Source organism: Panthera pardus, unplaced genomic scaffold (assembly GCF_024362965.1).
Source record: "Panthera pardus isolate Hobbes unplaced genomic scaffold, ASM2436296v1 HiC_scaffold_13, whole genome shotgun sequence".
NCBI classification, from domain to species: Eukaryota; Metazoa; Chordata; class Mammalia; order Carnivora; family Felidae; genus Panthera; species Panthera pardus.
The window spans coordinates 108,555,426-108,580,656 of NW_026526688.1; the positions used below are offsets into that span (position 1 = coordinate 108,555,426).

General features: G+C 36.5%; 1 protein-coding gene across 2 annotated transcripts in view; it reads left to right on the forward strand.

The window, feature by feature from the left end:
• LOC109248522 (bifunctional heparan sulfate N-deacetylase/N-sulfotransferase 4) overlaps nt 1–25,231 on the forward strand; it is a 417,596-nt gene that overhangs the window by 356,417 nt on the left and 35,948 nt on the right. For both annotated transcript variants that reach the window (XM_019418297.2, XM_019418308.2), the window contains exon 8: nt 16,782–16,964. In XM_019418297.2, the coding sequence (XP_019273842.1) occupies nt 16,782–16,964 (183 nt within the window). The remainder of the gene's footprint in view (nt 1–16,781; nt 16,965–25,231) is intronic.

A 25,231-nucleotide genomic window follows, 5' to 3' on the forward strand; every position in this document is an offset into this window, starting at 1 on the left:
TGTTCTCTTAAATGTAAATTTGACCTTTCTAACATATGTTTCTCTTCATTCAACTCATGTCAGATGTACTGAAATAAAAACACATGATGTCTATAAGGGTATCAAATTAAAGCACAGGGACAATTTTCAGGGACATAAATTGCTTTGTTTCAGGAGCAGAAGGGTCATGAATATGAAAAATGTTGAAATCTGAGACAATTTGTCATTATTAAAATTAGTGCTCTGTCAACCCCAAATCTCTTCCAGCAATCCTTTTGTGTTACTGCAGCTGTTTGTTGAGCTACCAGATCCAAATGTTCTAGGAGAACCAACAGTATTGAATGGACTATACATTTTTGTCTATAATAGCAGACTATAATCTATAATGGTAGATTGTCAGGATATGACATGTGTTAAACACTCAAATCTCAAAGAACTGCTGTGACAGATAACCAAGGATGGAGCTGTTTTGGTACTGGGAAATGGACACCTGACAGGAATATTTTTGTTCACAATGCTATTCATGTGTGTTAAAATATAGCCTGCTGACATTCAGATCAGATTTTGACAATTTGGAAACTGTAGAACATTTTGCTAGTATAACAAAAGTACTGAGGCCAGCAAAACCCATAGTTAAATCTCTATACAACTGGGAATAAAAAAGAGGAAAAAGAGAGAAGGGGGGGAAAAGGTGAAGTGGAGAGATACAATTTTATTTTCTTAGATTGTATACATACATTGCAAAACTACTGTAAAGTTACTATCACACATTAGTGTTGGCCCCCCAACCAAACCCATTTTAGCCACTTGGCTCACTTTAATCAAAATTTCAGCACCTCTATTTTAAAATATGTACTTTTATATTATTTGTCAATTGTGATGTTTCAATAGAGGATTTATTTTAATATTCTTTGGTTAGCATAAGCTGGAGAACCATTCATATCCTTTATATGACTTCTTTACTAAAAGGAAATGAAGGCAAAAAAAACAAAAACAAAAACAAAAAGCACAACACAACAAACCCACACATACTTTCATATGAGGAAAAAATATCTCTATAAGCTAATTCAAGTCAATAATACTTTCATACTTTCATATGAGGAAAAAATATCTCTATAAGCTAATTCAAGTCAATAATACAAGTGATATTGATTTAACCTATGTTAAAACAAGTGTAACAATCATTTCCTCTATTAAAGTATCTAGATAAAATATTTTTAAAATGTACCATTAGATCCATTAGAGAACTATTCTTGGGAAACATTTGAATATATAAATTTATGAGAACACTCACCTGTGCTACAGTGAACTCTGCTTCCTGCAAGGTAGAGGGTTCCATAAGAATATCTTGGCCAGAATCCATAGCTCTATAGCCACGTTCAGTTATAAGAATATTATAGATATTTTAAGTTAAACGTTGTGATTTTAAACCCAAATCAAAATTCTTTTCTTCCTCCAGTGCTATGTTGGCTTCTCTGCCCAGTATCTTGGAGTTGGTGTGTATGTGCACACATGTGTTATGAATGGATGTGCAAGTGAATGTGTGTGAGTGTATGAGTGTACATGCATGTATGTGTATGTACATGAGTATATGTGTGAGTGTGCAAAGTCTGGTGTCTGCTTTTGGCTGTGTATATACTATTTACCCATGATAATCTTTCTTATTCTGAAGCCTGCCTTTCTGAAGTTAATTTAGGTATTCTGATTTCATTTGCTTTGTGTTAGCGTGGTATATCTTTCTCCATATTTTTCCTTTAACCTAATTGAGTCTTTATACATAAAGTGAATTTTTTGTAGGCAACACACAGTTGCATGTTTTTTTTAAATCAATTCTGACAATCTCTATATATTTAACTGATGTACTTAGACCATTTAAAATTAATGGGATTTTGATATAGTTGGATTAATATCTACTATGTTTTAACTTTTATATATGTTGCATTTTCTCTTTGCTCCCTTTTCTGTTTATGTCGTTACTAATTTTAACTGAGCACTTTTTCTAAACTTATTTTTATTTAGTTTGAAAGAGAGATAGAGAGCAAGCAGGGGAGGCGCAGAGAGAGAGGGAGACAGAATCCCAAGCAGGCTCCACGCCATCAGCATAGAGCCTGATGCAAAGCTGAAACTCAAACGGTGAGATCACAACCTGAGCTGAAATCAAGAATGGGACACTTAACCGACTGAGCCACCCAGGTGCCCCTTAACTGAGCACTTTAGATGACTCCACTTCATTTCACCTTTTAGCATATCAATTATACTTCCTAAAAAAATTTTAGTGATGGCTCTGGAGTTTACAATATACATTTTTAACCAATCTAAGACCATTTTTTAAAATATGAAATTTATTGTCAAATTGGTTTCCATACAACACCCAGTGCTGATTCCCACAGGTGCCCTCCTGGATACCCATCACCCACCCTCCCCTCCCTCCCACCCCCCATCAACCCTCAGTTTGTTCTCAGTTTTTAAGACTCTCTTATGTTTTGGCTCCCTCCCTCTCTAACCTTTTTGTTGTTTTTTTTCCTTCCCCTCCCCCATGGTCTTCTGTTAAGTTTCTCAGGATCCACATAAGAGTGAAAACATATCCAAGACCATTTTTAAATAATACCCGTTCATCAAGGATGGTCTCAACATGGCAGGCATTCAAATGCTACCCCTCTCAGGAGCCCTTGTATGTTCATTTGGAGTCACAGCAGTGATGGTTGGCACCTACATCCAATAGCACAGAAGATGGGTGTGGGAGGTCCAAGCTCTACTCAACCTCTTTCACCAACTCTTTCAACTTGCACTGAAGCCACACATCCTAAAGGTTCCTGCTCTTTGGAATCCCTTACCTCAAGGAAATTCCTCTTTGTAATTAAGTGCAAAATAACTAAAGCCAAGATGTTTTCTCTGGTGTCATCTTGACTCATGAGAAATTTATGAGTCCTGCTATGGAAAGCCTAGCTAGACCTAGAAGAAAGCTTAAAATCCTTCTACACGGTTTTAACTTGAATTCTAGCCTAGGAGCTCATTTTCCTGCCATTTCAGGGATCCTACCCTGTAAAAGTATTTTTTTAATGTGGCTAACTTGTAGCCATAAAATGAGTTATTTAAAATATAAAAATATACATTAAAAGATTGAAAATGTTACTAATTTCAGAAAGCACATGGGGGCTAATTTCTGTCTCTATCTTCCAAGCATTACTAAGAAATCCCTTGTCCTACTTTTCTTCCATTTCATTAATTTAGCAAATCCCCAATTTCTACAAGAATTCAACTGTTTTGTGCCTGCAAATGTACAGCTGGCCTCTAACTGGTGCAATGCTGAAGAAAATCATACAGATTGAAGTCTCTGTAAATTTCTGTGGGCTTACTAAGACTCTCAGAGCAGCCACAGCAAGCGTCTATGCTTCCCTTTTTAACTTTCTGTCTGGTTCTCTATAGCCACCCTTTTAAAGTTTTTATTTCTCTTAATATATTGCTTTATCATTCCTTCATTATTTCTATGTTGTTAAAATTACTTCAGTATCCATCCAGTTATCTAAGCCAGAACAGAATAAAATATTTGATCCATTCTTTTTTTCACCCCTCACATGCAATGAGACATAGGTCATTAGAGATTTATTACCTTTTCCCCATCTTTCTTGAGCTCTAATTAATATATAATATTGTTTGAGTTTAAGATGTACAACGTGATGATTTGATACACATACTTCACAAGATGATTACCACAGTAGGGTTAGCTAATAACTCCATCACCTCACATAATTACCATTTCTTCTTTTATGGGGAGAACAATTAGGATTTTCTCTTTTAGCAACTTGCAAATATATAATACAAGATTGTTATCTATATCACCATGCTATACATTAGATCCCAGAACTTACTTCTCTTATAAGTGGAAATTTGTATCCTTTGACCAACACCTCCCCGTTTCCCCCACCTTCCAGCCCTTGGTACCCACCATTCTACTCTCTGTTATTATGATTTTGACTTTTTTAGATTATACATATATGGGGCACCTGGGTGGCTCAGTCGGCTCAGGTCAAGATCTCACGGTTCGTGGGTTCAAGCCCCACATCAGGTTCTGTGCTGACAGCTAGGAGCCTGGAGCCTGCTTCACATTTTGTGTCTCCCTCTCTCTCTGCCCCTCCCTTGCTCATATTCTGTCTCTCTCTCCCTCTCAAAAATAAAATAAAACATTAAAAAAATTTATATTACCCATATATATAATAACATACAGTATTTGTCTGACTTATTTCACTTAGCAGAATGCCCACAAAGTCCATCCATATTGTTGCAAATGGCAGGATTTCCTTCTTTCTTGTGGATAAATAATATTTCACAATATTCATATTTTAAGGGCAGCTACCGGAGGATTATTATAATCCTTTGGTGGTGTCATGTTTCCTTGATTGATTGATTGACTGATTTTATGTTCCTTGAAGTCTTGCATCTCTGTGGATGCATTTGAAGTGGTAACCACATCTTGCAGTCTTTACTAATTGACTTTGGGAGAGAATGCCTTCTTTCAGTACTGGTAGGGATTCTGAGGCTTCCACCCCCACCCCCCACCCCCACCCCCCAGTGTTTCTATGAACACACTTACTTCAGGCTTCTTGCTCTCCCTTTGGCTGAATTCTTAAACTTGTATGCCTTCTCTTGATCCTGCAACACACCAGGCTGGGGTGACAGCCTTCCTTTTGTTTTCCCAAGGGTGGAGCTAAAGCTCACATTTGTGGTTTCTCTGTGGCCTACAGATTCTGGCCAGTTTTCTGCACATGCCTACTAGCTATCTTTTAATGCTTGCTCTTGCTACCCTTGGGAGCATACACTGAGAGCCAGCCACAGAGTGGAAGAGTGTATGAGCGAAGGGTGCAGAGCACTGGGGTAGCTATCTGAGAGGATCTGTGGTCAGGTGTGCTCAAAGGCTTCTGGATAGGCTCCTTGATGGAGTCTGAGAAGCGTTTAGTAGGATCCATGTCCCTTTAATGCGCTCCAAGAGTCTTATTTGCCACTCTTCCAACCTTTTCCCACCTTACAGTCATGCAGCTCACAACTCAGTACTCTGGATAAGGTGTGAGGGAAATGGGCCTCTTTGGCAGCATTCTGTACCGCTGTGGAAGCCCGGTGCTGGCTCACACCATCTCACATTCCCCCTCAGGAGAAATCCTGGGCAGAGAAAATCTCTTTTGGCTCTGAACTGTGCCATTTGGGGGGACAGATGATGTGGGTAAAATAAAACTATTTCCCTTAGCCTCTCCAACTCATCCAAACTTGTATTTTTTTTTTTTTTTTTTTTTTTTTTTGCTCTAATCGTGAGGTGCTAGAACCTCTCCACCAGGAACCTGGTATTTCCCCAAGGCTCTCTTGTCTATAGGTGATTGTCTACAAGAGTGTGCTCCAAGGGATCCTGGACCTCATCCAGGAAGGGATGAAGGGTTGAAGCCAGTTTACAGGGCACTACAGGGCCCACAGCTGGGACGAAGGTCTGTATTTCTATTATCCAATGCATAACGGGGAGAGCCTCCTTCCATGTTCCTTGACATATGATGCTGGATCCTACAGCTCCTTCAACATGACTTTGTCCATGGGTATATGCCAAATTGTTGTTGGGGCAGAGGACAAGAATGAGGGACCTCTTATTCAGCCATGTGGCTGATATCATTCCTTGGGTTTCATCATCTTAAAATTGTTTGAATCTATTTTATCTCCTTTCCCATAGCCATCATTATGTAATCATATACCTATAAAAGCCTCATAATCCCTAATTTAAATCCTTTTTCATAAGACAGTCAGGATAGTTCCTAAAATGCATATCTGACTATGCCTCAATGCGCCTTCTCATCAAACACCTTTCACATACACAGTTCCTTCCATCTGAGCCCCATGACCTCAGCTCCATGTCACCCACCACTACTCCAACCTATTTTCTCACCTGAAGTGTCTATAACTTGTCATCCTTCAGATCTCAGCTCCAAGGTCCCTTTTTTCAGGAAGGCTTCCACAAGTCTTAGATCAGTTCCCAACCCCCTGCATCCGTGTGATATATAGATCACAGAATTTCCAGATCACATTATATCATAATCTGCTATTTTCTTTTCTATATCCCCCATTTTACCCTAAATACCTTTAGGTAAAATTATGCATAATTTATTCATGATTATATCTCTACCTCCTAATAGACTGACGGGCACTTAGTAGGCATTTAATAAATATTTTTCAGTTGGTTGATTGTTTGAATAAATGGAGATGACTTTTTTTTCTTTTTTCACTGAAAACTGTCGAACTCTGAGGCTATTAGTGCAGCTTATACTGATGACTAATGGACATGTTTTACCTACCCATTGGCATGCCCATGATTATTCCTGGGGTTATGATTTTGCACTTCAGTGACTTTTATGTGGCATCACTGCAACATGTTTGGAAAAGAGATTTGATCTCTTGAAAAGAGAGTAATGCTAAGTCACTTGGATGGGAAGCCGTTTTGGTTGTTTTTCTCTCTCTGTAACAATGGCAAATCTCGTCTCAAAATCAGGGTATTCTAAAGGGCAATTACTGCGACATCTAAAACCTCAGTCTGACTTGACTACTAAAAGGAAAACAAAACAAATATATGCAATGACGATACGGATGTGAGCATGTGTTGCCTTTTAATGACTTAGGCCTGTATTAATGTACAAGAAAAATGGAGAATAAAGCCCCTGCTCACTGAAATATAGCAGGAGCCTTCTGTTCTCTGTTAGAACAGCTGCCCTATTTACTGCTGCTTTGGTGAAGTCACTGCCCAACTTCTTTATTCAGAAAGATCAGTGTTTACACTCTAGTCGGTCTTGAATCAAAACAGTTCTGATTTGTTAATAATTCACTAAGCAAATATTATGACTGAAAAACTGGGACACTGGCAAATAATCAGATGCAGAATGGAACTTCTGTTGCATTTAGTCTGATAATGGAAATGGAAAACACACAAAAAAATGTAATTTAACAATTCATCGTGTCCAGTTAAATGCCAGCTGTTTTCAGGGTTTTAGGATAGTGTTTTGTTTTTCCCCTCACGTCTTTAGAATATGGGGAATAATTAGAAGCCAATTAAGTTATTCCACATTTTCTATTAGCAAAAGAAGTTTATGTTACCATGGACTCACTTTTTTATTTAATAAATATTTGTTGTGCACCCAGGATGTGCCAGGCATCCTATGAAACACTGAGGATGCAGCAGCAGTAGAGGGCTGGGCTCAAGGAGCTTGCATTCTAACATGGAAGTGAGGAAAGCGCCAAACAAATACATAATATGTCAGGCATTGAGTGCCCTGGAAGGCAAGGAGATGGGGAGAGGGCTGGAAATGCTCTCTGACTTGGGGTGCATAGGAATAAAGTAGAGAAACATCAGCTCATCACACTATTACCCTTGAGTAGTGTCTATTTCTAAAATCTATTCATTGCACTTTTTGAAATGAAACAAAGGATCCCATTTAACAATCTCCTCCTATATTGATTTTTAACTGCAGCTGTCAGAGGTAATTCTGGAGGATAAAACTTGCGTTTATTAAAAAAATAACATGAAGACTACAAAAGAGCTTCATGTATTAGGTATCAAACTTAGTGCTTTTTATTCTGGCATACATGTATCCAACATTTTCTGGTTTAACTGGAAATCACGTTGATTATCATAAACATGGTATATACACAGTTGATTCCAGCAGAACAAAGAACAATAATTTTATTTATAAAATATATCATTATCTCAGATATAAATCAAATTATTTAAAATTATATTTGACATGTCAACTATTCTATAAGTTACTTTAATTGAATATGCATAACGATGATAACTTTCATAGAACGCTTTTAATTTTAAAAAATATTTTAGCATACCCCAACTCATCCAGCATCAAATAGACTTATAAACTAAGTTATTGTTTTCCTCAACAATAGAAAAGTCTGAGATTCAGAGATGTTAACTGGTACAATGAGGCAGAGACAGTGGATCTAGATCCAGGCATTCTGGATCTAGATTCACGTTTGCGCTACCCCACTGTGTGCAGACCGAACCGATGTGAATTAGACCAGCAACCCAAAATCACTTTCTATATTTTCTGACTTCAGCAGTAAGTCCCCAGGATAATATTTTAATTACTATCTCTTTTAATTTTTAAACTGTTTGATTGGTATTATTTCCTTCATTAAACCTTCTCCAAATTAAAAACAAAGTTTTAATTTTTTTCACACACCCAAGAAAGTCTTCCTTTTAATAGAAAAGGGTATGGAATGTTAAAACATCAACTGAAAGAATAGTAATTAATTATAAATGTTTGTGGGGATGCACATTTTACATGAAACCACACTGAAAGTCACATGGAAAGAGCATCCTTTACTTAGGGAAGTAGCCTGAGTAGGAGGATCAATAGTTACAGTTTAATCTGATATTTAAAGACACGAACTAAATCACTCTTAGTGGCCTACTTTTTTCCGTCTGTCTGACCTACAGATGGCAAGACATGTTGGATTTTGGAGCTTCTCTTTCTTCTTTCCACTCTCCCTCTCTTCCATCCTGCCTTCCTACCTTCCTTCCTGCCTGCCTTTCTTCCTTCCTTCCATTTTTACTTCTCCTTCTACTCTTTTTCTTTCTCCTTCTGATAATAATTCCTAGAGGAGTACATCTTGAAAGGTTTGCTAAAATCAAACACATTCCTTTAAGATTTGAAGATTGGATGGGGTGCCTGAGTGGCTCAGTAGGTTAAGTATCTGACTTCAGTTCAGGTCATGATCTCACTGTTTGTGAGTTCGAGCCCCGCATAGGGCTCGGTGCTGACAGCTCAGAGCCTGAAGCCTGCTTCGGATTCTGGGTCTCCCTCTCTCTCTGCCCTCCCCCACTTATGCTCTCTCTCTCTCTTTCTCTCTCTCAAAAATAAATTTAAAAATTTGAAGATTGGATTTACTTTCTAGTTCTATGACACATTTCCGTTAAGAAACCTCTTAATCTTCCCAAATGAAATAATAATTTCTCTTTTCAGTATATATTATCTTAAAATGTTCAGAGTCAATAAACAGTTGAAATGTACATCTGTGTAGAGATGTAGGTATTGAAATATCGACTTTTATTTCATCCATTTCTAAAAATAATATTAAAATATGTAAGTGAAATTTTATGTTGGGCCAATACTAGGAAAAGTATACAATGAAATGTTAGTTTTATCCTAAAATTGTTACAAATAAAATCTACCAGGTAATTAAAATGATAAAAAGAGAGAGCAGGAAACAGAAGGAAATTAGATGAGCTTGTTGCCAAAGTCTCTGGCAGAACCTTATGTGGGAAAGAGCACTGATTCTGAATTCACAAGCCCTAACTTTGAGCACTGGCTTTGCTGGGATTCCCCATATAACTTCACAAAGATCGCTTGAACTTTTTGGTCCTCATTTCCTTCTTTCTAAAGTAGGATGTTTTTTAGTACCTAATCAAGAAATACAACAAAAGAGAACATAAAAAGATTTAACAAAGTTAATAGTGTGTTAAAAAAAGATCAACCATTAACCAATTATTCAGTATATGTTACGTTTTTCAAAAAAATGAATTGGTATATCTCAATAGTGAATTCCAAGCTTGTGATGGTCTTTTAGATTGAGTGGCAGAATAATATATTAGGTTTGAGCAAATATTCCTTACTTTTGGTATCTGAGAATATAGATGTAAACATTTTTAAGTTATTAGTTGCCCAGGACTTAAAAAGGTATTACTTGGGAAGCCTATAATTATTGTACAACAGTTATATCATGTGTATTTAAATCTAGAAGTATATTGACATTAAGATTGGTAATGTCTGACACTCATAGTCTGACATGGATTATCTCCTTTGTGCTTCCAGCCTATATTCAAAATAAAATAAAGACACAAATTTCTTTTTATAGGAAAATATGAGTACAAGGCCAAAACCCACCAGATGGGCCATCAGGGACGTCTTACCCTATATTCTATCTATCTTCACATTTTATGAGAACTAAAAGCCTAATCAATAATTTAACAAGCTAATGGGCATATTTTTAAACACAATGGAATCTTCCTGAAAAGGGGCACACTGGCAGGGCCACAGAAGCAAAGGTAGAAATTAACTGCTAATATTGAATGCTTATCTTGAAAAGTACTGTGCTGTAGTGTGAGCACAGGACAAGCTGACTTAAAATCAGGTATATATATCTTGCTCTGCAAAGCTATTGTTTCCTTCTGTATTTGTTACAATGATGTATATTTTCTGATGAACCTTGTATCTGACTACTCTGTAAATGATTTGCTTTTTAAAGGTACTATAAGATACAGAACTAATATGTAGATACTTAGTGTCCACTTTATGTAAAAATTCATGCTCTAAGAAGGGATTTGAAATTCTAATTGAAGACACTATATTTGATATTCTGGCTATGGATATTAGCATCCATCCATACCATTTACATGACATTCTGTTTGTCATACAAATAGGAAAAGCAATGGAAGCTACTCTGGTATTGGAAGTGTGAAAATATTTTAACTCAATTTAGAAGAGGGTGTTGCTTCATTTTATGAATAAAATTAGGCCTTTGTGTTTTTATTTTGTTCTTCTCTGTTATTTTGGATGTTAGTGACTTCATAAGATGCAAAGTAAAATGCTATACCAGACAATAAATTATATAATTTGCAACTAAACAGTAGGATAACCACTTGCCCACATTTATAGAATACTTTTCCATTGGTCACCGTGACAGTACTTTGACCATATGTAAGGATTATGCGTAGAGTTCAATTATTTTTCTCCAATTCCTTATTATCAAGATTTATACATTACTATATTTAAATCCTCCCTTTTTCTTGGACTAGAGTTATATCATTAAATGGATTTATTTCACAGGTAATGATCTTCTCAAATTTTGGTGCCTGCATATTGCATCTAGCATTCAGAAAAACCGTTTTATGTTTCTAATGAATAGTTAGACTTTGAGAGTGCCTTCCAGTGTTTTTGTTTTTGTTTTTTGTTTTTTGTGTTTTTTTTAGTTCTGTTTTACACCAGATAAAAGGAAGAAATTAGACTTGTTTCATGTTGGCTTTAAGGGAGTTAAGCATGTTGAGAGTTGAGGGAGGGATGTATGTAGAAGTGTCGAAGGCAACAGAGAGGCAGGCTTGATGACAGAAGCCAGGGCACCCAGACCTCAGGGGCGCCCTGGACAGCCTGCTGCAGTTGGCCTCAGACATTAGCACTTGATATCTTATTCTTAAACTCACTCATTGAACATGATGCCCTTGCTTGTCTTTGTGACATGAGGGATGAAACTCTGCTTGCCTGAATCGATGTATATCTCTGAGCAGCAATATTGTGAGGTACAGTGAGTTGTATCTATAAACATCTGCAGCATAACAAACGTATAGCACAGTCATACCTTTTCTAGATGATGCCTTAGGGAGTACTGAGCAAGAGCATTCTTACTATATAAGTAAGGAAATAACAATCAAAATAAATAAATAAAAGGACAGGATAAGCAGAGGAACAGATACGGTCATGTAAAAAATAGTAGCAATATATTGCAAGTCTGTGAAAAATTAATTATTTGCTATTTCATACTGCATATTCTTTGACTTCCCTTATTTATGCTTGAAACCACATCTATTCTTAATTTATCTTATTCTCACTACACCCTCTGAATAGGTTTTGTTTTTTGAACAAGACACTTGTCCAGAAATACTAAATCTAAAATGTTCTGTCTGCACAATAGGTGGTTTAGCAGGTCAGATATGCAGTTAAGCTGCACTTGCAGAATTTTTCATAAAGTGCAGTCAATTGACCATATACCAGCATTAATTTGTTTCTAACCTGTAAGGCAGGTAAACATGATGCCCCATACAACAGTGATTGCAACCATCCTGGCCAGGTTGCCCCTTCTATTCCCAGCAAAGGAACATTTAAATGAAGAAACATTGGGGCACCTAGGTGGCTCAGTGGGTTAAGCATCCAACTTTGTCTCAGGTCATGATCTCACAGTTCATTAGTTCAAGCCCTGCATTGGGCTCTGTGCTGACAGCTCAGAGCCTGGAACCTGCTTCAGATTCTGTGTCTTTCTCTCTCTCAAAAATAAAATAAAACAAAAAAATTTTAATGCAGAAGCATGCCTCAGCTTAGAACCACACATCTCCAGATGTCGCTTCCCACTAAAGGCAGATTTTGCATTTGCTCCGCATTAAGTTTGATACTTCCATTTGGAAAACAAGGCTTTTTCTCCTAAGGAAATTCTAAATAAATGACTTAGAATTACACTGTGACAAAAATCTTTTAAAGGCATTGAGTTACTACCCTAATAAAATGATAATATACATTTGTCCATGATATAAAAATAATCTTTACAGTACTCTCCAAGTAGTATTTTTATTTAAAATTTTGTCAGATTTTAGACACTTACAGGTGCTTTAAAGTTCCATCTTAAAATAATAATGCTAGAGGGCAGGTGGTATATTTCTAGGACATTATTATACTTTTTTAGGCATTCAGCCAGCAGCCTGGTTTTTCATAACAATTTCAGTCCTGAGAAACTATAATTATCCTGAAGCACACTACTTACACTGTTTTATTTCTTAATTACAGTAGTGACATGAGATAAATGCATACTTATTGGGATCAAATGTATATTATTGTGTGGTGATTATAAAGAAGTTCTACATGACAACCATTGCAATTATATGGTCATCAACGACTGATACTATGTTATATTCTAGAAACTCTGTAATTAAGTTCTGCCAAGAGGACACTTCCTATTTGGGAGGGGAAACTTTAAGAGAGAGAAGTTGGCCAGTGTAAAAATCACTCACAGACATAGATACCCCAAGCCTGTTCTAATGATTCCACATGAATCTCAAGTAAGAATGTTGTACCAACTAATATTTGGGGGATTTAATATAAATTTGTATCTAAATTAGCTATGTGAAGAATCTTCTTTAAAATAACCTTTCTCTTTTCTGACCTTTACAGTAAAAACCTTTGAATACACTCCACAGGGAAAAAATGGACTGGAAATATGATAGGAGTGATACTGCCTTCAAAGATAAATCTGCAGGCATCAGTAATATTCTTTCAAATACTATAATTCATCGTTTTGAAAGTTTTCTTATAAGATTCCAAAAATAATTTATCTTCTGGCATTCCAATTTAAAAGAAAAAAAGAAAAAAAACCTTTAAGTTAGCAAGATACTGCTTACATATATTTTCCACTTTTTGTACAGACAGACGTTTTTGTCTTTTGTTTTTAAAAAAGCAAAAGGAAATAAAAATGATGGATTTGAAACTATATATTAAAATATTTGAGTGAAGCTGTCATGTATATCATGTATCAGATTTGGGAATCAAATGGCCTGGGTTTTAAATTCTGTTCTGCCATTGACTAGATGTGGGACTTGGACAAGTTACTTAACTATATACCCGTCTCTTCATCTGTGAAAAGAGACAATAACTGTACTTACCCCATAAGAATTATCTGTTAAAGGATTTAATCTTTTCAGATATGTAAAAGGCTTAGATATGTGCCTTGCACGTAGTAAGCACCATATACTTTTTAGGTATTATTTTATATAACTTAGGGATATGAAGGAAATGAACCAAGCTCTCCCACTCTCCTCCCCACCTTCAACCATGGTGAGGAGTATCTCTAATAATTTTAATAAGATTTTTCTCACAGAATTAATTTCAGTATTCTAATATAACACATAGAAAGGGAATGCTGTGTTGTTGGTTTTTTTTTTTTTTTTTTTTTTTTTTTTTTTTTTCCAAAGTAAAAGGGGCATTCAGTGAACCTGATATCTTTAACTTGTAACTTACTCTGGCAGTACTTTGCCAGAGTATTGTTTGCTTGTTTGTTTTTTTAATTCTGGAACAAGTTAATGTCCTATTATTTTTAAACACAAAAGGTATCCTCTTCAGACATTTATAGTTATCCAATGACATATTAAGTCTTAGGCACGATGATTCTGCTGTATATAAACTCTATTGCATGGCTAACATTCTAACCAGGTTGCAAAGATATGATATTAGAATGGTTACTGCAAATCCACTTCTATTTTCAAAATAGTTTAAACAACCCAAGTAAGCACACCAAGAAACATTAACCCTTAAAAAAAGAATCAGTTAGCATCCATACAAAAATTAGCCATGCAGCACTTGACTTGCTTTCTACATACTGCCTGTGGATATTATTTTTCTGATTCACTTAACATGTTATATTTGCTTTAATGTTACTATTTCTAACATTAAATTACTGTTGCTCTTCTAATTAAGTTAATAAAGTACTTAATTATTATATGTTAATTTCTCTGAAATATTAAAGATCTAAAAAATAAGTAATAAAAATGAATTCTTAAAATACTTATATGCAGATATTAGATTGAGGAGCAAGTACAAATATTATTTATGGTAGAAAATTATTAATTCCCTTTTCATGACTTACATTAGTAATCTCCACAATTTAGATCAAGAATATACAAATTCTCCTGCATTTATTTCTTTTTAATTTTTTAAAATATGTATTTATTTTTTAAGAGAGAGGGAGAGACAGAGTGCAAGTGGGGGGAGGGACAGAGAGAGGGAGACACAGAATCTGAAGCAGGCTTCAGGCTCTGAGCTGTCAGCATAGAGCCCAATACAGGCTCAAACCCACAAACCACAAGACCATGAGCCAAAGTCGGAGGCTTAACTGACTGAGCCACCCAGGTGCCCCTCTCCTTCGTTTAATATTTTTAAATTCCAGGGGTGCCTGGGTGGCTCAGTCGGTTGGGTGTCCGACTTCAGCTCAGGCAATGATCTCCCAGTTCGTGAGTTTGAGCCCCACTGTGCTCTGTGCTGATGGCTCAGAGCATGGAACCTGCTTTTGATTCTGTGTCTCCCTCTCTCTCTGCCCTCCCCCACTCGTGTTCTGTCTCTCTCTCTCAAAAATAAGTAAACAGTAAAAAAATAAATATTTTGGGGCGCCTGGGTGGCTCAGTTGGTTGAGCATCCGACGTCAGCTCAGTTCATGATCTTGCAGTCTGTGAGTTCAAGCCCTGCTAGAACAGCAGCCTGGAGGCTGCTTCGGATTCTGTGTCTGCCTCTCTCTCTGCTCTTCCCCCGCTCATGCTCTGTCTCTCTCCCTCTGTCAAAAATAAATAAACATTTAAAAAAATTAAAAAATTAAATATTTTTAAATTCCAACTGCAATCCCTGATGGATTGTACATCATATCTGTAATCATATTCAAAATTTTTGTTGCTGTGTCCAAGAGCAATCAATCTAGATTTTACTTTGTCCTCATCTTTGATCTACAAAAATACAATACCAAAATGCTATGGTGTTTTTAGAGTTAATATAGAGATAAGAAATATTACAAAAAGGTAAGTATATAAGAGTTTTTTGGCTAAAAGCAATCAGTTTCCATGCAAACACTAAGTTTCCTTTTTAATTTATTAATTAATTTATTTATTTGAGAGAGAGAGAGAGAGAGAGAACATGAGTGGGGTAGAGGTGCTGAGGACAGAAAGAGAGAATCTTAAGCAGGCTCCACACTCAGCATAGAGCCTGATGTGGGGCTCCATCCTACGACCTGGGGATTATAACCTGAGCCAAATTCAAGAGTGGGATGGTCAACCAGCAGAGCCACCCAGATGCCCCAACAATTACTTTATTGCAGTAGAAAGTCTTCATTAGAGTTTTGAGTCTACTTCCATTTCTATCTACATACATATCTAAACCAGTAAAGATCAGGAACAATTGTTTGATTTTAGAACTAGTCTAATTCTGGGTCTTTAGTGGCCTAGAAGTTACTATTATTGGGTTTAATGATGTTGATTCTATAATATGGAAAAATGACATGGAAATTAATAGTATACTTTTAATGAACAGTGAAACCCCAATTTCAATTTCTATTTTAAAAGTGAGTTTAAGAGTGATTTTAAAACAGAAATCAGGGGCGCCTGGGTGGCTCAGTCGGTTAAGCATCCGGCTTCGGCTCAGGTCATGATCTCATGGTCCGGGAGCTCGAGCCCTGCATCAGGCTCTGTGCTGACAGCTCAGAGCCCGGAGCCTGTTTCAGATTCTGTGTCTCCTCTCTATGCCCCTCCCCAACTCATGTTCTGTCTCCCTCTGTCTCAAAAATAAATAAACATTAAAAAAAATTTTTTTAATAAAATTAAAAAAATAAAGTAGAAATCAAATATGTGGGTTTCTACTTGTATTAGTCTGTGCAAGCTGCCATAACAAGATGCCACAGACTGGATGGTTTAAATAATAGACATTTATTTTCTCACAGCTTTGGAGGTTAGAAGTCTATCATTGAGGTAGCAGCAAATTTAGTTTCTGGTAAGAACTCTCTTCCTGGTTTATAGACACAGCCTTCCGGATGTATACAGAGGGAGTTAGGGAGATGGGGAGAAGGAAGAGGATGGAGGGAAAGACAGAGGGAGGAAAAGAGAGAGAAAGGGGGAGAGAAGGAAGTGGAGTGAGGGGGGAAAGGAGGAGAGAGGGCGGGAGGACAGAGTTAGAGAGAGAATGCAGTTATTTCTTCCTCTTATAAGGGCACAAGACCTATCAGACTAGGGCCCTGCCCTTATGACCTTGTTTAACTGTGATTACCTTCCTAAAGGCCTAATCTTTGAACCATCCCTTGGAGATTATGGTTTCAACATATAAATTTGGGAGTAACACAATTCAGTTCATAACACCACCTAAAATGATCATTGTATTTCTCATGAAATTCCAAGGTTATTGGAATTTCTTGAAGATTCTATGCCATTTTTGAACGTAAGTATGCTTATTTTACCGTCATTTGTATTTGTCTTTCAGATCAGCATTTTCATGACCCATTTGTCGAATTATGGGAATGACCGCCTGGGGTTATATACCTTTGTGAACTTGGCCAACTTCGTGCAGAGCTGGACCACCCTGAAACTGCAAACTCTGCCCCCAGTGCAACTCGCACACAAGTACTTTGAGCTCTTTCCTGAGCAAAAAGACCCTCTCTGGCAGGTAAGGTGAAACATTCTCTCCTGCGGTGAAAGGAAAGAAACCAAGGCCTAATTTGACTTGGAACTCTGTTGGAGATATGAAAACTGACATTTAACACAAACTTCTTTTTTATTCAGTAGTTTCGTTCTCTTCAGTCACTTTTTTTGTTTTATGCATTAAGTGTATTTTTTGTTTCTCTGTTGTTTGGCTTGTTGGTTTGGTTGGTTCGGAACTTTTGCTTTGAGGATGTTGTTTTATTGTTGGTGTCTCCTCGCTGCTAGTCATTTGCACTCTCATTTAGTGTGAGCACTAACTGGCAATAAAATGGTTAGGCACTGAGTATCTAGGGAGACAGAAGCCAGGAGCCATCATAATCTAAGACCCTATAACTAACCCTCCGATATGTATGTGTAAACACACATAATAAAAATGAAAAAGAAAAAACACTTTTTACCTCATGCTTCTACAAATGCTGTCTTTAATAGGTTTTCACATTTCTCTTACATCTAATTAGTCTTTCACTAGGATCAGACCTATTGGTAAAAAAAAAAAAAAAATCGTCAGTTTTAGGATCGCTTTTACAAATAATTCAGCTTCACATGGGAGTCACTCAGCCTCATTGTATGAAAGTGTAAAGTATCTGCTTCTTAGCAGTTATCTGGGAAAATGCTACCTCCCATTTTCTTGGTTCTTTATGCATTACATTATATTGACCCGCACAATCAATAAGCTGGCTGCAGAGAGCAGATCACATAGACCCCTGCTAAGCAGTTGGTAGAGAAACAGCATCATCGTTAATGAGAAATCACTGTGAACCAGAGTTGTTACCATCCCCTTTTTCTCCCCAAGATTCTATGTTTCTTCTTATTCCATAATTCATGTTACATGCCTCTCTGTGTCTATACAGTCAGGAAGTCGTCCAACACATGTTTATCGGGTATCTACCGTGTATAAGGCAAGTCTAGTTGCTCTAGCAAATGCAAAGAATGAAGCGCAGTATGTTCTCCCAAAGTCAGCAGGGTTTCCTTGCTATTCTTATTCACTAGCATATATTTGAAAACGTGCTTTACAACTGACTGCTAGAGTAATTCATACTTTAGTCTGATGATTTATTCAGGAACTCTTCACCATTTGTGTTTTTGTTGAACTACACATTCTAATTCTTTTGCCCCTCTGATAAGTTGCTTGACCATCTTTATGTTTGGTGTATAAGTTAGATAGACAGATAAATAGATAAAGACATGATTATCGTAGTGTATAGCATCATACCAAGTAGCTGCTGAATATCATAAAGGCCAAGCATTGCGTCCCATAAATGGCATTCTTCAAAAGTGCTCACGTACTTATAAAATTGGTAAATCATTGATAGTAAATCAATTCTTTTCTCACACATGTTTATTTATGAGATATATATAATTCATGGTACAGTAACAATACAAAGTAGCCAACTTAACAAAAGTTGCAAACAGCTAACATACAATAAATGAGTCTGTGGGGAATATGCTTAGGAATTCCTTGAGCTTGCACCCATGGGTTAACAAGGCATAAAGAATTAGAAAGCCATAAGATGTACACACCCAAGTTGGGGTAAACAAGATTAGGTAAATAAGGTTAGGTAAAGGGAGCAAAGGCCCCTAGTATAGGACAAAAGTATAGGAATAGGAAATCTCAGAATGAAAACATCCAAGATGAAGTAAACAAGATTAGATATTCAGGGTTGAAATGCCCCTGAGGTTAGTACAATAGCAGAAAGCTGCTCTCACAGGAAGGAAGGACCAAAATAGGTAAACAGGTAAACAGGGCTATAGACCACAGCAGGGTGAAGTTGCCCAGAGTGGAGCTAATTAGCAAAGTAAAGGTGCCTTGTTGACCCTAAGGTAGTATGCTCTGTCTTTCTTGTCCCCTAGACCAGTTCAGATAAACAAAGGTGACACCTCATGTTTGTTATAAACAACCTCCCACCCAGCACATGAATTTTATTTTGTATTGACCCAAACCCCTAACACCACTTATCTTCAAAACCCCCTTTTCCCCACACCCATGAATTAATGTTCACAGTTTCATTGTCTCTTTGTGCACACCCATCACACTTGTAAGCCTTCTGATCCTAATAAAAATGGAGCAAGGAGGGCTCTTGCCTTCTCCCGGACATTAGCTTCTCTTGCATTCTCAATCCTGCATCCCACTCTCTTGCTGGACAAGAGAGAACTCCAGACCCGGAGTCTATGACATGAGTCAACAGCCCCAAGAGCCAAACTTTCTTTTCCTTTAGAGGAAGGAAAGTTTTCTTTAGATGAAGGATTTGTATCTCTTAATATTGTGTGAGTTTTTTTTAATCAAGAATTGTATTTATTGATATCGCTTCAATATCAGTGATGCTGTTCATTTTGTTAAGGAGTAAATATAATCAAAGATACACCAGCTCCAATATGATTTGGTCTACTCGATGATTCTAAATATTGATGAAATATCTGTTAAATATGAAATACTACATCAGTTGATTGGTGGTATAAATGAAAATTAGACACAGAAAATAGAACCATTTCTTAGAGACCTATGTCATTTTGAACACATGAGACCCTAAGTATACACAAAACATTTGAATGGGCTGACAATTTTGAGTAACATCATAGAGGTAAATTCCTAGATAGTTCTTAACAAATGATAGAATTAATCAGAAAAGGCTTCAGAGAGTTCACAAATTTTTTGTAATTACTGTTGTAATTTACATGTTTGGCAATTTTAATATGTTATCAAAATAGCTTATCATAAAAATACTTACTTTTAAATTCTTTTTAAAGTTTATTTTGAGAGAAACAGAGGCAGAGAGAGAGGAGAGAGAGAATCCCAAGAAGGCTCCACACCATCAGCACAGAGCCCTGATGCAGGGCTCGATCCCATGAACTGTGAGATCATGACCTGAGCCAAAATAAAGAGTTGTCAAGAATCAGATGCTCAGCTCATGCCAACTGAGCCACCCAGGCACCCGTCATAAAAGTATTTAAATAACATTGAAGAGTACATATTTACTAAAAGACTTCCATTTTATCAAGCAAATTATATTATATGTGGTTTCTTTTGACTGAAAAATAAAGTTGCATGCATTTCTCATTAACTAAAGTACCATATTTTCTCAAATATGTTTAAGAAGGAAAACAAGGAGTAGAAAGCAGATGAGCAGTTAAGTTCAAAAGGGAATTGTTCATGTATGTGAGATTTTGAGAACAGCTGACTTATTAAAGAAATCTGATCAGTTTGCCAGTCATAAACCATGTCTATGAGACTACAAATGGTTAAGTAGAGATAAAGTGCATAATACTTTCTGAGTCCCTTTCCCTAGTGGTTATCTCTTCTCTCCATATTCATATTTATGATGACAAACAGAGCAGCTGTGAGCATTATCATCATGTTCTTTATACAATATGAATTTAGTTTTACAAAATACATATAAGCATAACCAGCACTAATTAAATGTTTTGTGGCCCACTCTTCACAACCCTACAGAGTTAAGATAGATTAGTATAATGTGTCTGTCATTGTTATACATTCTCAAAATTCAGGTACCCGTTTGTGTTTCTAAGCATGTCTTATTTAGTGTATTTCATTTTTAAAAAGTAAATCAACTGTTATTTTTCCCAAGATTTTTAGTTCACACTTTTTTGTTACTACAAATAAAAACAAAACATGAATAATGATAATCTTCACATCTATTTAATTTCTTTTGGTTCTTTATGTAAATTTTCATTAGCACCAACTGCCATATATATGCAACGTTTTGTCACCTAATTAAAAAGTGCAATATGAATATCTATCAATGGACAGCATAGTAAGTACAACACAGAATGTGTCTGTGCTTCCTTCACTGGAAACTGATTCTTCCAAAGCTGTTAAATGTGAGAATATATGCTGAGGACACATATAGACTCTGTCCCTAGAGTTTATCTTCCTCACGTTAGTCTCTAGTGTGTAAGATTCTTAAAAGGATTCTCACGGGTTCCTATTTATTCATGTCCCTTTTTGTTTTGGTAGAATAATCACTCTGAAGCAAGGAAGAATAGGATTTCCTTTTTTTTTCCCTTTTAACTCTCATTATAAAAACCAAAACCACAACATGGAGGCATTTAGAAGGTCAGATTCTTGCACATTCACTAATCGATGCTTTTAAGCTCTCAAGCTGTCAGGATAGCTCAGCCTCAATCTTCACGCAGTCACTCCAGACTCTCACTATCAACAAACATGCCAAGCGTGATGTGGATTCCTGCTTGCCCGTGTGGCCAAGGGAATGCTCAAAGAGCTTTCTCTCTCTCCATGCCAGTAGCTCCAGGATTAAAAAAGTAGAAAGTAAATCACAAGGTGCTAACCTTAAGAGTTAGCACCTTTGTTGATTCTAGCTGTGAAATCCTCCAACTCCAGCTTAGAAATGATGAGATTTGAACAACTGTGACATAAACAAATCACAAGGTCTAGCGACGTACACACTGTAGATTCTATTATTATGTGTCTGTTGAAGGAATAAATGAATTCTGACACAAAGAATTATAGATTGTAAGCGCAGAATAAGAAGTTAGGGATGTCCAGCCCAACCTATTCATTTTAGAGAAGAAATGGGTGACACCTAGTGAGATGAAATATCTTGTTCTGAGTCACTTGGATTATTAGGGACAAGTCAGGAGTAAAGCTCAGGTTTTCTTATTCCTACTGCAGTGTAGTTCCAATCACAGCAAAATGGTAGTTTTACATTTAAAAAAATAAATCTACTTCTGTCATCGACTCCCTCTGTAGGATGGAATTTCAGGTATGCCTTGTTACTTTAGAAGAATCTGGTGGTGTATTCGGTGTGAATTTATTTGACCTATACTTTTTTAAAAACTTTTTTTAATGTTTATTCATTTTTGAGAGAGAGAGACAGAGCATAAGCTGGGGAGAGGCAGAGAGAGAGAGAGGGAGACACAGAATCTGAAGCAGACTCCAGGTTCTGAGCTGTCAGCACAGAGTCCGACACGGGTCTTGAATTCACGAACCGTGAGACCATGACCTGAGCCGAAGTCAGACACTTAACCAACTGAGCCACCCAGGTGTCCCTTGACCTATACTTTTGAAGTACCTACATAATAGAAAGGTCTTTGCTTTCATAGAACTTAATAGCTCCTGGTTATGTGAACAAAATGACATTAAAATTTGTTTTCATATTAATTCCTCTCTTTTCCACTTTATACCTTGTTTATGACTCTATTACTGCACTTACCATATGGTAGTGCAGACACTTACGTCTGTCATATGCCAGCTCATGCAAACCTGAAGGAGATGAGACTATGTTTATTCATGTTTGTAACCTAGAACCCAGCATAGTACCATAACCACTGTCATTAAAATCTCATGAATGAATAAGCAAAGGCAGAGGTGTGTGCATGTGCACAAAGAACAATAAAATAAACATTTGTTTCTTAGAGAACAGTAGGAATCCAATAAGAAATAACCTTGGGAAGCACATACAAGTCAGTTGGGAAACCTTTGAAGGCTATCAGAGTAATCTGAGTCTCATAGGCAACAAGGAGCAATTCTCTGCAGGTTCTGAAGATGAAAGTAAAGTAATTAAAAAAAAATTGGACAATAAAGATTATACCAGAAGTTTTTTTCCAGGACAGGTAAGAACAGGGAGGAACTGAAGTTGAGACAATAATGTAGCCATGAAAAAGGGAAACTTCTTGGTGGTGAAAAGAGTGAGACCTCTCATGAAATGGTAGAAATTGTTTGTGAGTGAGACACCGAGGTTAAAGGAAAACTGATCTGCAACATCTGGGGAAATAAGAACTCTATAATTTCATGTTTTTCATTTGTAATTATTCATCTTTTAGCCTTTCCCGTGAAATAGCCAGAATAATTTTTCATCACTTCATAGATGGCACGCATAATAGAGGCACAGACATCATCATCTTATTTTTCTGTATTTTTTTCCTAATCACACTTTGAATTTATGTATTTGTTACACTTATTTTCCTAACTCAGACTAGTATTTAAACCTCTCAGGAGTGTTTCCCAAATATGTGGGAAATTCCTCATGAGTTTAATTTTTAACTTACAATGAAGCACTTCCCTATTTGGTTATACAAGGCTGCCAGACATTCTGACATCCAGAAATGGTAACATAAGTCATGGACTTTCCTTTTCTGTCAATTAGTTGCAAACATGATCTTGTCAAGTGTCAAATTCCCCACACAAATAACTTACTGAGGTTTGGTAATAGAAAAACTACTTGAAGATAGTGCCATAAAATAAATAAAATAAAAAGTTATAACACTTTCATCCTTTCTGAATCAAAATCATCATAAAACATAGATGTTCAGCATATAATCCAAGTATAACAACAACGAAGCCCTGAATTTGTGTGTGTGTGCCCTAAAGATATGCCTGATAACTTAAAAGGCATACTGTGAGTGAATATGCTATATTATACCAACCTATTAATAGGAGTTTAAAAATAGTTTTTTATTGAGTTGGCTATCTAGATTCTCTAACAAGATATTCATAAAACCATAAACAATAATATAAGATACTGTATGTAGGAATGTGCATCTGTTTAAATATACTCAGAGCTTCAGAGTAAAGCTATCATCTCCTGGGGTCAATTTTACTATGAAAATATTTCGTGGTAAATGCCAACAGTATCAATTTATTTAAATAAACATGGATATAATATGGTGATGAGTGCATAGATGTTTAGGGTAAATCAGAGGTTCTTTATGGTTAAAACAGCTCTGATGGAGCTGTTACCCCAGACCCACACAGAACCAAAAGCCCTTTTCCATCCACTCCCACTCTCAGAAGTGGGCATTTATTCTCCTCTATATTCAGACTACTTTGGGAGGAAAGCTGGAGTAAGAGTCAGACCATTAAGTGCTACGGGAGTTGTGTGGAGAGAGCATTCATTATAAATCAGTGCATTCAGAAAAGAAAGGCTTTTCCAAGGAATTGATGGACTAGCTGCATTTTACATAGTGTGCAGGTAGAATCAAGCTTTGTGAAGATGGTGTGTGTCTTAGAGTTTCTCCATAAGGATTTGCTGATTGAAGCACTGAGAATAAACATCCATAGCCTATTAAAATTACTCATCAGTGTATGTGGGTTGCATTAGGCTTAAATGACATCAAGAGACAAAAAAATTGGAAGTCACCAGCCTGTATAAAACAGATTGGAAAAGGATTTTGTTTAAAGACATGTACATGGAGAAACTCAATAAACAGAAGAACTTTTAAAACAACAAAACCAAGTAGGGAGGAAGAAGAAGAATTTAAAAAAACCCACAAATACACCTTGCATAGCATTCTCCTTTAAACAGTGAGGTCAGAACAGCAGAAGGCAAGCAGAAAGGAAATGAAGAGAAAGCCAATAATCTCTGAAACGTTTGTAATTAACAAAATAATCTTGCCATGAGCACTGGGCGTTTTTAAGGCTTTAGCTATTAAAGTCTAGATATGTCCCAGTTATCTGGAATAGGCACATGACTTGAGAGTGGATAATCAATCTCACTGATAATTCCACAGTGTCCTTGTCAGTGAAGGATGTGGAGAAGCAATGAGCAAAGCAGATTTTTAGTAAAGGCAACGTTATTCCAACTACATCTAATGAGAACAGAAGTTATTTTCATGTATTCTATAAAACTATGAACTTCAGGATAAGGTAAGCAGTGTGATTTTTTTAAAAATACATGTTTTTAGCTTGATTATGAATTTGAAATTCTTACTCAATTGAAGAGGAAAAAGCTGCGTGCTAATACCGTTCTCAGTAACACAATTTCATCAGAATTTACTCCCCTTTCTAAGTCCGGCCCATCACCTCAGGGAATCTTCTCTCTACCTCTCTTATATCTTCTTAAAAGTAAATCTGCCTCACCTCATCGTGTATTCCATGTGCAAAACCACCTGCATCCTCTTTACCTGTGTGAGAGCTGAGTTACATGCATTTTTACTAGACTGACACTGTAACCATGAGCTGCCTAAAGCAATTTTAACTGAATATTTTTTTTTTAAGTTTCAATATATCTATAGTTCTAGATACTTAAAAGAGTAAATTACTGTTTATGGCAGTTTCAGATATGCAGAGAGCAATCAGGTTAGAGAAGGAAAAGGGATATAATTGCTTTGTAATTTTCTGACTTTTGAAATTAAAATAATAGCAATGGAACAAAGTATGAAAGTACAAGGAAATGCTTTGCTTTTTCTTGGGAAGACCCTTTCACCTTCATAATCACTCCTACAAACTCTCTCTGTCTCCCTCTTTCTTTATGTCTC